At 49.2% G+C, this 14,120-nt stretch overlaps 1 protein-coding gene across 1 annotated transcript in view; it reads left to right on the forward strand.

Annotated features, from left to right (window-relative positions):
• SIL1 (SIL1 nucleotide exchange factor) overlaps positions 1 to 13,677 on the forward strand; it is a 43,669-nt gene extending 29,992 nt beyond the window's left edge. The window contains exons 4-7 of the mRNA XM_010086725.1: positions 1,126 to 1,222; positions 4,318 to 4,509; positions 9,298 to 9,419; positions 13,551 to 13,677. Of these exons, the coding sequence (XP_010085027.1) occupies positions 1,126 to 1,222; positions 4,318 to 4,509; positions 9,298 to 9,419; positions 13,551 to 13,677 (538 nt within the window). The remainder of the gene's footprint in view (positions 1 to 1,125; positions 1,223 to 4,317; positions 4,510 to 9,297; positions 9,420 to 13,550) is intronic.
• Positions 13,678 to 14,120: the final 443 nt, after the last annotated feature.

Genomic DNA, 14,120 nt, shown 5'->3' on the forward strand with positions numbered 1-14,120 from the left:
CAGTGGAAACTGAGCCCCATCCCTTGCGATCCCTTTGGGATGGCAGCAGAAGTGCTCGGAGTATGTTTGCAGAGACACCTTTGTGGCTTCTCATGCCATGACACTGAAACTAAATTTGCCATATGGCTTCTTTGAATGACATTTGGTCCTTGGAAACATCTGCAGCAATCAGTCTGAAACTACTTTTGGAGCTTAAACCATCGGAGCAGTTGTGAGGGGCTTTGCTTGTGTTGACCTGAGCCAGACAACACTGGGTTGAGGTCGGTGCGGTCAGCAGGCTCGCAGCGGTCATTGGCACATGGGTTATTGCTGATGCTCTCCTTAGGTCACACAGCTTTCCCTGTGCCCACATTTTAAAATTTGTTTTAAAAGTTCCACTGGTGCTGGCTGTCCCCTTGACACACTCGTAACAAAGACAAGTTCAGTGGCTGTGGGGAACTTTCTGTCCCGAAGAGCGTGGGCTTTCCCAGCGCTTCCCTCGCTCTGCAGTTGCTCTGGTTCCGTGGGGAGGCTCGTTACCTTTGTGATGCCTCAGCAGCTGGCGTTCCTTTCTTCTGTGCAAGGGTGTTTGTGCCCAGATAAACACTCTCCGACCAACAACATAGGTGTGAAGAGCAGCACAACATGTTTTTTAGCATTTATGTCATTTCTGCTTGGATTTACCTTTGCCTTAACTTTGTGTATGACGATCACCAGAACTTCAGCTGCACGTCTCCGTGTCAAAGCTTGTGAGTCCCTAGCAGTGATTCAGTGGCACAGTGGTGCTTTTTTGTTTTTCCTCTGACACATTTCCTGCTTTTCTGCATTGCTACATGAAATGCAGAGGCACAGACTAATCAGCTATTTTTATTGAGTTAGGATTTGAGCTTTGGAGTTGGCATGCAGATTAGGGAGCCTTTGTGGATTGTCAGGGTGAGGTGTCTGCAAACCACACACAAAATGTGGCACTCGGACAAATCTTTTCTTGAGTGTGGGAGTTTTCTTGTGTGTTTTAAGTGAGTTGCATGGAAATCTAGCTCTCAGTTCCTTTCCTCCTGGCATTATCCACTGCTAGTGTATCACAATGAATCTATTATGGGTACAATTGTTCACTCGTAACGTGTTGTGTTTTGTTTCCTCTGCAAGGCTGGGCAAGGTGGATGTTGACTCAAGTTCATTCACATCCGAGGAGCTCAAAAAAGCGTTGGCTAAAATGAAGGAAAGTGAGAAAGCAGAAAGAAAGGTAAGGAGAGTTCCCTGGTTCTAAAGCGATGCACAGTACACGGATGCAAACACTCTACGTTATGCATCTCAGAAGTACGATGGTTAAAGTAATTGCTTGGGAAAAGCGTGCAGACTAATCTCCTGGTGAATAAGGATCTAAAATGCCTTTGCTAGCCTGTTAGTGACATAGTTCCCTGGGAAACTCTCACCCCTTTTTGTACTGATCCTGGGTTTTCTGTAAAAATGGAAAGCTTTTGTTCGGGTCGGTTTTATTCATTTCAAACTTAAAGGCTTGGTGTTCCAACCAGCTTATAAGTACTTAAGCGTATTCTCTTGGCTCAGGGTGTTTCTCGGTAATAATTGTCCTGTGGGTTGTTGGGGAAGAGGGGCTGTGGTGATGGAGTGGGCTGGGATCTGCAGTTTAGCAATGGATCAGCCATCAGATGCTGCTGCTTGCTGGTCTTTACTCAAGTGAGTGGGATCTCAACTAGCAAACCAGGTCCATGGTACCCACAGAACCGTCCTTGTGAGGCACCCAGACACTGAATTTCTTACTGCCCTTCTTGGTGCACCGATGCTAGACTGCAGCTCTGGGATCACTCCTGTGACCCCAAAGCAGGTGTAGTCAGCAAGCTCTCCAGTGTGATGCTGCTCCCCTAAGTTTTCAGATACCAATGTGGCTAAACCTGAATTAATAATGCAAAAAAGTAACTTGCAAACGCTTGTGTGAACCCATGGGCTGATTTCCTTTCCATTGTTTGGAGGTATTTTTATCCGTTGTTTTGATTTATTTGTTCAGCTGCCATTTGGTTCACAGGCACGTCTGCAGACCCCAAAAGGAACGAATTGCAGTATGACAGTACTTGTAAAGGAAGTTACTTTGCTGTTCACTGTCCTCCTAAGCATAGGGAACTGCAAGAAGTGTTGTGCAGCTGAGGTGCTTCCGTTCTGGCTTTGGTGATGGTGACAAGCCACTGGATGTAGCGTCCCATGCCGCTGGCACAGTGGGTCCAGAAGTGATCTCGTGGTTTAGGTGGCCAAGCGCATGTCCTGGGCAGTAAAGCCCAAATGGCTGTGGTTAAGCATGGGCTGGGGTTTCCTTACACAAGCTGTTACAAATAGTCCAGAATCCAAAGTAAAATAGAACGTAGGTGCTGCCTTCAGCCTTCTCCAGGCTCAGAGCTGGTTCCCAGCCACTGGCATGACACTGGTGGGATGATACGTGACTCCTCAGGTGGATCCCAGCCTTCTCCCCCTTCCACTCGGTGGTATTTCCTTAGGCCCTGGCTGCTCCTGCTGCCTCGGCGTTGTCTCAGTCGGAGGAAAACTGAGGTAGGAGTTGAGTCTCTGAAGTCTTGGAGTTGCAGAAAGTCTTTTTCCCCCCTATCATCAGCACCAGGGCATTATTTTGTTTTCTGTAAGATTATTTACGTAGCAGCCAGCATTACTGATAGCAGGGCTTCTTGAAATGAGTGTCATTTAAATGCAAAAATTACCGATACTCTATTATGGGAAAATAAGTGATATTAAAAAAGCCCTGTTAGAATAGCTATTGTCCCAGCGGCTGGGCTAAAACCAGCTACATCTAATGGACCTAAAGTACTCCATTTAAAATCACTCCTGCAGGGAGCAAATTCATCCTTGAAGTAACTGTGTCAAAGTAAATTGAGTTACACCAAGCGTGTTCCCATCTATGCTCCTGCACAAGCAGTTCCGGGCGGTTGGGGTGGGGATGGCGGTCAGTGTTACCGTGCGGTACCTATGGTGATTAGGGCAGTGGTCATGAGCGCTGATTGTATGGCTGGGTTAGATTGACAGTGCTGTACTTCCATCACTCATTTTTTTTTCCCCTGATTGCTCCAGCCCTTGGCTTCTGTTCCCAGGAGGGGGAGCACTGGACAGGCAAACCCCCTAGCTGGGGACCACTCCTGGATAAAAACGCATTTTAGTATTTGTGTTTGTGGCAGAGTCCCTTTCAAAAGGGGATTTCTTGCTTTCTCCTGCTGTTGGGGCAGCCCACCTTCAGACTGGCCTCTCTGCTTCCTCTGTCCCTACAGCAGCAGGCTCTGTCCCCACCTGCCCCGGTGCCACCAGTGCTGGAGAATTGGTCCCTGCTGGCTCTGCGGCTCTCTCAGATCTCTGGCGGAGCCTTTTCCTTCTCACCGTCTGCCATTCCCCAGCTCTCTGGGTTCATCAGAGCCCTTGGGGTGCTGTTTGTATGAGAGAGCCGAGCCGTGCTGCAGGATGAGCTATCTCCTGGCCAAGCCGCATGGCACGGCGCTTCCGCTGCCCTAGCTTGCAAGCTGGTGCTCCTGCCTTGCTTTCTGACAGCTTCTGGCCCCAACACTGAGTGTGAACGTCTCCCTGAGAGATAAAGCCATCTTGACAAAAGCGGCTTCATATGCATCCAAGGAGATCATAGAATTATAGAATCCCAGAATGGTTTGGGTGGGAAGGGACCTTAAAGCCCATCCAGTGCCACCCCCTGCCATGGGCAGGGACACCTCCCACCAGCCCAGGTTGCCCAAAGCCTCATCCAGCCTGGCCTTGAACCCCTCCAGGGATGGGGCATCCACAGCTTCTCTGGGCAACCTGGGCCACTGCCTCACCACCCACACCATAAAGAATTTCTTCCTTAAGATCTCCTTGAGCAGGTGGTTCCGTCTGGACAGCACCTCCGGAGGTCTCCAGGCCCGTCCCTGGCTCCAAGCGAGGTCAGCTCTGAGATCGGGGAGGGTGCTCAGGGCTTTCTGCAGTCAGGTCTTTGAGAACATCCACTTGCAGGCAAGCTGGGAACAGCAGCGCTGCCCGCCTCTGGGCTTTGCATTGTTCTGGAAGGCGCGTAGGACGCAGGAGAGGTGTACAAAGTCCGAGGTGCAGGCTTAGCTCCTCGGGGAGAGCTTGTTTGTGCACAAGGTGGGTCTGAGACAGATAACGGGGCTCCTGGGCTTCTCCGAAGGACCCTCCAATGCTGCCCCTGCATCACTGATGCACAGCGGTAAACCCATTTGCTAGGTTCCCCTCTTAAATCTGGGGCTGGGGTTTCTTTCTATGTCTTTCTTGGCTGTCTTCATCACCTGCCTTCATATCTGGTTTCCTCCTGCTGCTTTCAAGGCCCACGAGGAAGAGGTGAGGAAGAAGTTCCGGCCCATCGAGCAGCTGAAGGAGGAGTTTGAAAAGCTGAACGTGAAGATGGAAACAGATTATGAAATTATGGTTAAATTAATCGGAAAATTCAACAGCTCTGCCTCCACACTGGATGAAAAAGTAGCGGCACTTTATGATCTTGAATATTATGTTCACCAGGTAACAAAAATGCGTTTAATAACTACCGTGTAAAATGCAGGGGATACGGTGTCATAAATGTAGGTTTATTTTTCTTATCGGTCTCAGGTAATACAAATTGCTTAATTATCATAATCCTGGGACAATAACAGACAGCAGAGGGCTACTGCAGGCTTATTTTATATCCGAGTTTGAATAAATCATCGCTCGTACCAGTAGCGAGCAGTTTCCTAGGGGTTAGCGTTGCCTGATTTGTTGTCTGCTCCCAGGCTTTTTTCTTGCCCTCTCTTTTTCTTCTTTTTATGTGCTTAATGTTACAAAACAGGGTTTTTTCTGCTGTTTTTGGGTAAGTATGGTGGTGGCTGCTGAAAAAAATAATTATTTTCTCACTCCTTCTGTGGAAAGCATCTGGGGTTGCAGATACATCCCCTTGCAGCAGTTCACAGAGGATGTCTTCATACCAGGGAAGGTGACAGCACCCAGACCCTGTATTTTGTCTGTGGCATACGAAGTGGCCCATGGAGCCCCTCTCGCAGCTGGGCCGGTGGCACCAGTGGCTGAAGGCTCAGGCGAACGGCAAGTTGCTGAGCATCAGCTGAGCCGTGCTAATCGGCCCTGCGTGAGGTTGAATATATTTCCTGAAATCTGGCTTCCCCAGGCTCACACTATTTTCCCCCTTCCTCAGGTCTCCCTTGCTCTGCTTTCAGCTCGCACATTTTTACCTCCCGTTGATCGCAGGCTCTGGACACGCTGCTCTCCTCCCTCCTGCTTGGCTGCAGCGGCTTGTGTTGGGTGTCCGGGCATGGGGCTGTGTTCTGCCTCGTGGGAAAGGCTGGGCTTCCCCCTCCCCAGCGACTGGGAGGGTCTGGAGAGGACTGGGAGAGTTTCCAGTGTCGCTGTCAGTGACTTTATCATCTCAGAGGGTGAATGGAACAACACTTGGGAGACACCAGTGCAGGACCTTGCACTGGAATGGGGCTTCTGGAAACCAAAGGTGGTGTTTCGGGGAAAGGTAGCTGAAGGAATGTGCTGCTGAGAGAGGGAGTCCATGCGCCAGCTAACAGAAATGTTCTTGCCAGGGTTCTTTGTCTTGAATTTCCACACTACATCTTTGTCATACGCATGCAGAGGCTTCCTTGCTGTTTGTTCTCAATGCTTTTGTTTCACTGACGGCATCTGCCTGACTCAGAGAATAAGTGTGAACAATGGGCGCCCAAAGAGCTTCGTATTTATACTCAGGGCTAATTCTGTCTCGTTAAGGATGCCAGAGCAGCGGGCCAGCATGCTAAAAAGCAGCCCCCGAACACCCTGGGGTGCTTTGGATTCCAGCGTAACGGTCTGGACTAGTCCAGCAATAACAGTCTGGACTATTCCAGCATAAAATGCCTCCTGTTTAGCAGCGTGGGATGGGGCAGACAGCTCCAGGAAGGTGAGAGGAGCGGGGAAACGGTCCCCACACCCTGTGCAGGGACTGGAGCATCAAAGGGAACCACATCCAGCATCAAAGGGGTCAGAAAGGGGGAAACGGCCGGGAGGCTGGCAGGGAGCACAGAGGGCTCCTTTGTGCATCCATCACAACGTCGCTCTGTGCCCGCGCTGTCGGGGCAGATGGCTGGGCAGCACCTTCTCATCAGGCAGGAAGCTGATAAGAAATATGACTTGTCTCTAAGCCAGCATGGCTTTTCCTCCTCTTTCTTCTTCCAGCCAGTTGAATGCATCCAGAGCATTATCTCTGCTTGGTTCTGACTTGAGCAGCACTGGCTTAATGTAATTACTGAATCGCAGCCAAAGACGCTTGTGCCGCATCACCCTGGAAGGGCTGAACTTGTTGGGGGTCCTCTGCGGTGAGCCACAGCCGTGCCGCTGGAGGGCGGAGAGCCTTGCAGGTGTGGGTGTCCCAGGGCAGCGTGCACCCGTGTGTGGGACTGGGGACGGCTCTGCTGCTCCCTCTTCCCCCAGCCTCCATCGGAATGGTGATGTGCCACAGCTTTTGATAATCGTTCGGCTCCTGGCTCCCTTGCTGCTGCCTCCAGGACACAAAACACATGTTGGGTGGAAAATGCCATGCCCTGCAGGGTTTGCAAGCCAAAGATGCTCTCTGCTCCGTGGTGTTGTTGTGAGTTTCCCAGAGCGCTGGGATGTGAAGCAGCACGTGCCTCCGAGCTCTCTGCGAGGGAGCGGAGGGGAAGCCGGTACCGAGCCGGAGGAGAGATGCTCTCTCCTGCTCTTGAAGAGTCTAGCCCAAGGGCTCTGTGTTTGCTCAGCTTTTGGTTGCCAGCTCTGGTTTGCTTCTCATCAGGCAGGATTCGACTTGGCATGTTTGGGAGCCCATCCTGGAGACAGAGCAGGAAGGTTTGGCTTGCTGGCTTATCTGTAATGCATAAAAACCGAATGCAAATGTGAAGCGGCCAGAGCATAACTCATTTATAAACAGAATTCACGGTGCTCACACAGCAGTGTGCGGAGCCAAGGCCCGTTCTCCTGCGTTGCAGGCTCTTTCTCTCAATTATTTACTCTCCTTATCTTCCTCTCTCCCCTCCTCTGACACTCTACACCATTTCTCACTGCTAATTTCCTCTCCGTTGCGTGCGGTTGACAAGCTGCTTCTTCCTCGCTCTCGTTTTCTAACATCTCTCTCCCCTCCCCTCCCCGGTTTCTTTCTCCTCCGATCTGAAGCAGCTCCCTGAATAACGGCTGTCATATTTGCTCTTCTCCCATCCCTCTCCTCGCCCACCTTGCCTGTGTACTTTACTCAAGAGCTCTTTTGATCTTTGGCTTTCTTCTGTGCCGATTTCCGTGGACTGAAGTGAGGCACGAGCTGCAGCCTCGCAGCATCCTCTGCTCCCCAGAGAGGTTAATGTACCTTCAAGTTGTTGAGTTTTGGGGGTTTTGTTGGATTTAAAACGGTGACTGAGGGAAGGAGCTCTCTCAACAGACTCCAGTTAAAAAAAAAAAAAATAAATACATCTGCAAAATAAGCTTTACAGCACAATTTCTGTTCTGCGGTTGAGGTCTCGCTGGGGCTGGCCTGAAAGACTCTGGTGCTGACGGGGCTACAGCAATGGTTGGTTTTACCACGACTGATGCTGGATGCAAACTTTTGCCTTGCTGTGCATTCCCTCATGAGCAGAAGCCAACATCCAATTCCAGCGTTAAAACAGCCTTGTAGATTTTACAGAGGCTGAGCAATGAAAGCACCCAGTGGTCGCTGAAATTGGGTTGCTGCATAGATTGCTTTGTAGACAAAGATGGAGATGCAGAAAGGGAAGAGGACTGGCAGGTCCAGTTTATAGGGACAGTTAAAAGAGTAGGATCTGAAAGGATACAAAAGCTGCTGCAAATCCTGAATCGGCCCCAGCAGACCTGCCGAGAGCGGCTTTCTGTGGCTGGCTTTGAGAGGGACAGCAGGGGTGGATATTGTCCCGGTGGGGAGAAGAGCCGAGCTGCAGCTCCCCAGGTCCTGCTTTGGTACAGACACACCTGCGGGACACAAAGCTGAGCAGCTTCTTCATTCTCTTCTACCAAAAATACCTGACTTCTGGGCAAGTTTGGTGGAGGTACATGGTTGAGATAAAAATAACGCTGGCCGTGAAGTCTCTGTTGACTGCAAGAGCTGGAGCACGGTGCCTGAGCCCGCCGTACCCTGCACGCGTTGCAGTGTTTGTCCTGTCCCACCCCGTCTGTGGGATCTGCTTGCTGGAGCAGGGGAGGTCGGTTGGCCCGGCTGATAACTCATTTTATGTTCTATTTCCATCCACCAGCATGTGCTGTTGTCTCCCTGTCTTTCAGGGAGGAGAAATGTTGAAATTCTAAACCCAAACTTTTTGCACACACGGTTCTGAGCGTTTGTCAGATTCCCTTTTAAGCTACAAAAATAAAACCCCCAAAACCCTTGAAAAACAAAATGCATCGATTTGACATCGATGGACCAAATTTTATACTTGAAGCACTTTATGCTGTTTCTCTGAACGTTGTTTGCGAGCCACTCGGAGCCCTTTTCTAATCTCCTCTCTGAGAACAGCTGCCCACCGTGATTTGTGGCAGGTTAGCCCCGAGCCTGGTTACAGTCAAAGCCGGACGAATCCCCACTGACGTTTAAACTTCTCCCTACTGGCCGTTAGTCCAACATCATCTGCTTTAGAGAAATCATTGCTCAGGCTGCCCCGAGGGGAGGCTCCTGGCTGACCCTGCCAAGCAGGGACCGGCTTTTTCTTTCCACGTCCACATGAAATTGTTGACGGTACTCATGAAGATCACCCAGAGCCGCCCGGGCGCCTCGCTGCGAGCAGGGGTGATGCTGCCCGGGCACCATTGCTGCTGATGGCACTTAAACGTTCCCAACGCCTGGTGCTACAATTAGAGCACCAATTAATTAATTGCATTTGCAGAACAACAGTTCCGTGGGTTCCCAGTAAAGGCCTGCTCAGGTGAGAGAGCAAAGAACTGGGTTTTTGTCATCATCGGATTTACCGGATTTTGACATCACCTGAATTACTGAAATAGGTGTTGAGAATAGTTTTGACAACGAATCAAAGTATTTGAGTTTCAGGGATGCCTTCTGCGTGTGATAACAGCCACCTGCCAGCAGTCTGTGCTCCTGCAGCCGTGGCATCCCCTGCTCACTGACGGTGTTGTACAAAATTGAAGCCACAGTCGTTCCTTCTTAATTTTTAATTGCTTTTAAGACTCAGCGCTGGTTAGACTGGGAGGGAAGAGGCGCTGTGCTTTCTGAAGCAAGGCGTTCTTGAAGAGTTGTCGAGTGGCATCTGGCTGGGGGCTCTGTACTGACAGGGACCTGCTCTCTCCCAGGTGGACAACGCCAAGGACTTCCTCGCCATGGGCGGACTCCAGCTGATGATCAACGGGCTGAACAGCAGCGAGGCCGCGCTGAAGGAGCACGCTGCCTTCGTCCTGGGAGCCGCGCTGTCCAGGTGAGCTCTCTCCCACCCAGCCTGGGAGGATCAAAACCTCGGGGGACCAGGCAGGCTTGGTGCTTCTCTTCAGCTCTCTTGATTTATTTCTGATAGCAGGAGCTGAGAGCTTCTCTCATCCTGCAGCACACCAAATTGTCCTTTCCCCTGCCTCGCCCTTTCCTTGCAGCACCACTTACCCCAGTCTTCTTGTCAGTGTGTCCTCGCCCGGCTCGTTAAACTTAGCCAGAAGTAATTCAGTGTGAAAGCTATGATTGTGTCTTGATTTCCCTGGGCTCCTTGTGTAATTCCGCTGCCTCTCCTTTCCCCGTGCCAGCAGGGCGATCTCCAGGATGGTGCAGTTATGATATAGCGAGATGCTGATTTTGGAAACACAGCAACTCTCGTGGTCTTTGGAGGGATTTTTAGCTCTGACCCACAGACATAACCAAAGGGGTGTCGATCAGACACGGGGTTAGGAGCATGGTCGGCAGGCTGCACCAAGGGGAGCTTGGTCTGGAGGATGTTTGTGGTTCGTTGGAAGGTGGCTGTTGCCTGAAGGAGCGCAGTCAGCCTCGTGCTAGGGCATAACGTGTGGTGCTACAGGTGGTACTGTGTGGGCTCAATGGGGTTTATTGGTGCTCTTTTTTTTTCTAATGGGCTTTGGGGCTTTAGGCTGTGTGTGCCGCACTTTCACGCAGAAAGCTCATGCAGAGGCTCTAGAAATGCGTTGAATGGACCCAGACTTCAAGGTCAGAAGTGCAGAGTGAAGACTCAAAGTCGGGACTGTTATATCTGCTTATTTCTATGCCTAAAAATGTGGTTGCCTTCTCCACCATTATAAATTATTTATCACTTAGTCTAATATATAGTCTACAAACCTGCATTTCTTTTGCAATCTTGTATGTGATGCAGTTGGTCTTCAGCACGTGGGAAGCAATACGGCCTCATGGACAGCAGCACGTCTCCAGACTTACACCAGGACAGGATCCAGCTGATAGACTGAAACAGAGCTTGATTTACTGATCACAATAAGATACAGCCCCGCTCTTCGTATTCTGGCGTATCTTAATGTTTGAAACAATATTGTAATTTTTTCCTTGGGTTCTGTAATAGCATGTAGGCTCTTAATTATGCATTTCATAAAGAGAAAATCATGCAGAGGCTCTGGAAACATTTGCAGGTAACTTGTGAAATGATGGAGGCTATTAAATCGCTTCTTTCCTGATTTAGCTAATGTGACATGATCAAGACTGCAGAAATCCATTGTCTCACGATACCACTGTGTAGCAGTGGCCACAAAACTAATGCTTTTGTATAGCATTCCTCACTTAATTGCAAGTGCTTTTCTTTGGACATAAATAGTCTCTTTTCTCATATGACAATGTTAAAATATGCTTTGGAAACTTTCAGACCTATTTTCTTTAAAGGACATCCTGACAGATGGTAATTTTGGGTGGTTTGGATGATGTATTGTCTGGGAGCTCAGTTCCAAAACATGAGGAATATTGTGCCTGGTTTTTGGGTTTGCTTTTCTCCCTTTGCTGTGCTTGAGCTTTCTCAATAGACACCTACATGCCAACTTGTCTGCTTTGTGTGATCTGCTTAATTTGTTTGTTCATACATTTTCTCAGCTTACTCCGTGCTCCGTTTAAACTGCCAGGGGCATTTCAAACACTTCACACTGAGCGTTTTCTGATGCCTTGTGTTCTTCTGAGGGGTGGTTGTTTATTTCCTTCCCTGGTGGTTGTTCCTAGGGGCCTCAGCTAGGTGGTAGGACTTTCCAGTAAATGCCCAGAGGTGCCAGAGCTCTCTGGGCTGTAGGGACACGATCTGATCTGTCCTCATGTGCCCAGGGCTGGTATCACATCCCACGCTGGATGCTAAGCCCTGCCTGGGGGAGAGGCAGTGGTCTGCTGCTCACCTCCCAGGTCTCTCCAGCCAGGTTGGCTCAGGCCAGCGGTGTCAAGCCAGGCAAAGCTTCCAGAGGAAGATCGGGGCATGATCTTACCAGGAACTCAGCCCAGCCCAGGAGGTCATTAACTCCTGGCACAGCTGAATCTGAAAGAGGGAGTTCATGGCATTATCTGTATGCAGGAGAAAACCACCGGATACTGGACAGTCTTGGGTCAGATCCAGAATTTTTCAACTCTTAAAAACAACCAGGTCATCTCCAGATGTGCTTTGTCCTTAACTCTGATCAGGTAGTGGAGCGGGTGAGGGGTGGAACAGCCAGCTGCATCACCCAAGCCTTGCCTGCACGCAGTCCGGCTGGGACCTGGCTCGGAGAGCTGAGCTGTGCTTGGAAACCAAATTGGGATACAAGGGTTTGCAGGTGGATCGGCTTCTCGAGCCAGCGTGCCAGGTGGCTGGCCAAGACCTTGGATCAGCAAAGGCGGTAGGAGGAGAAGGTACAGCAGCAGCAGTTCAGGATTCCTCCCTCCTGGTATTGTTCCTATTTATTTGGCTTAAGCTGGACTTGCAAAGCAACCTTAGCACAGCAGAGTTCGGTCCTCAAAGCAAAGGGTCCCGGGGTCTAGTTGGCTGTGTGCTGCCGGGAGGGGTGCTGTCCTCCCGGCACCCATCTGCCCCTGGCTGTGAGCACCCATGGAAGAGGGTGACCTGATAGGGCAGAAATCACGATTTCATCTCTTGTTTCTCTGAAATGTCCTTCATTTTAGGCAATTGGGTTTTAATTGCCGAGTCTGTGACCAAATCAAACATCACTGCATCTGGTAGAGTTTTCGGAGCGGTGCCCTTACGGCAACTCTGCAACCTCATCACGGTCTCACTGTTTTTAAACCTTTAACAAAATGTTTTCCATTCAGCAGTTTGCAAAAGTAAACTTCATTTGAACAATCCTCAAGTGCTCTGATTGCAAATAAAAGTTAAATGCACTAACAAAAATAATTGCTAGGCATGTGGGATTGTACATTTAGGTATCCATAATTCACTAACAGTATATGCCAATACACAACATTATCTGGATTTTCAGTGATTGCATTAGCATAAAAGCATGTTAGCATTTATCCAGTGGTACTAACATTTAAATATATATAAGTATGAAATATTAAGATACAGCATTTTGGAGGCAAGGAAAACTACTGTCTGTAAAATGTTCTTGCATATTTTTTGAAGGTACACGCTAGCATCTTCGGATGACAATCAGCATTCGCACCATTGGGTCCCAACATTGCAAAAATGTCAATGTTTTATGCAGAGAGGAGCTATATTAAGCTAAAAAAAGATTGCTGATGAGAGAAGCGTCTTCTGATGTCCTCTAAGCTATTTACAGGCAGCATCTTCCTTTGTTTGCAGCACAGGCAGGCCTCCGTGCAATTTGTATCTAGATGTTTCACAAGACTGGAAATGTTATCCAGAAAGGATTATCCTTCTGATTAAAACCTCAATTTTTAAAAACTTTACCTCCAGGAAATGTTTTTCCACACCAATAATTTGAACATTTTAATATTTTGTAATAAAAGGATTTTTGTAATCCGTTTAGAAGGGGAATAATAATTCATGTCGAATGCATTCTTGAAGCTTTATCCCAAATGCTCCCCATCCGCATAGGGGTGAATTAGAGGTGAGGATGGAGAGAAGCTAAGCTGTGGGACCTTCAAGGCAAAGAGAAGCAGTTTGTGTTTCATGGGGAGAGGGCAGAAGGGGTGAGAATTGGCATCCCAAAGTGGGGAGCCAGGGGGAAAGTCACTTTGTGCAGCTGCACTGAGAGATTTGTGGTGTTTTGGCCGGTCCTTTAAAAACCCGAGTGCTGTTCAAACTGCGTAGCTGGGGACAGGATCTCAAACTGATGGTCCGAGCTCGTGTTTGCCTTGTGTCCCAGCAGGGCAGTCCCCAGCACAGCCCCTTCCAGCAAGCGCAGCGCTGCTGGGGTCTCGCTGGTCCCTGCTTTGGCCCCGAGTGATACAACAAGTGTTACAGGACTTGGGAAAGACTTGGGAGGAAACTCATCGCAGGTAATGACGCATCATCTTGTGGGAGCACTCAAGAGTTTTCTAGAGATGGCTCATGTCATTATCTTAACCATTTCCCATAAAATTAAATCCCTTAAACTGTGGCTGTGCATCCCAGCCATCCCAGTCGCCGTTATTCCTGTGGAATGCTGTCTCCCTGTCCCTACTCTACCCGCAGGTATTTTGGTGGCATCTGTTCTGCCAGGGTTCCCGACTTCCATGTTTTGTTAGAGAAGCAGCAGCTTCTTCAGGATGTCTTCATCAAGAGGAAAAAGCTTCCACCAGATTTAACGATTTTGAATTAAGTCCAGCTTCGCAGTGAAACTGGTGGCACTCACTGCTGTTAAATAACATTCAGGGCCAAGCGATAAACCCGGGAAAAGTAAAACTAAAGACCTTGCTTCGATGTTGTCTTGTAAGGACATAAGAATTTCTGGGCAGAGGAATAAATCTCGTTAGCTTAACAAGCACTGTCCCTACCCATTTATTTCAAATCCGTCTTTATGTTCATCCCTTCCTCCTCCAGCTTCTCCTTTTCCATCCTACAATCTTTGCCCGTCTCTTTATCCATTTTCACTGTTTTCTCAGTGGCCCTGTTTGCCATCGCCGTGTGTTTGCCACCTCCCGGTTGCAGTAATTCCAGCTTGACTCCCTGCTCGCTTGTAATTTCTTGCTTTGTAGATGGTCTCTTCTATTTTTATTTGAACTCCTGACTTGCGTGGAGTTATCAGCCTCGCTGCACTTAATT

Source organism: Pterocles gutturalis, unplaced genomic scaffold (genome assembly GCF_000699245.1).
Source record: "Pterocles gutturalis isolate BGI_N339 unplaced genomic scaffold, ASM69924v1 scaffold18866, whole genome shotgun sequence".
Lineage (NCBI taxonomy): Eukaryota > Metazoa > Chordata > Aves > Pterocliformes > Pteroclidae > Pterocles > Pterocles gutturalis.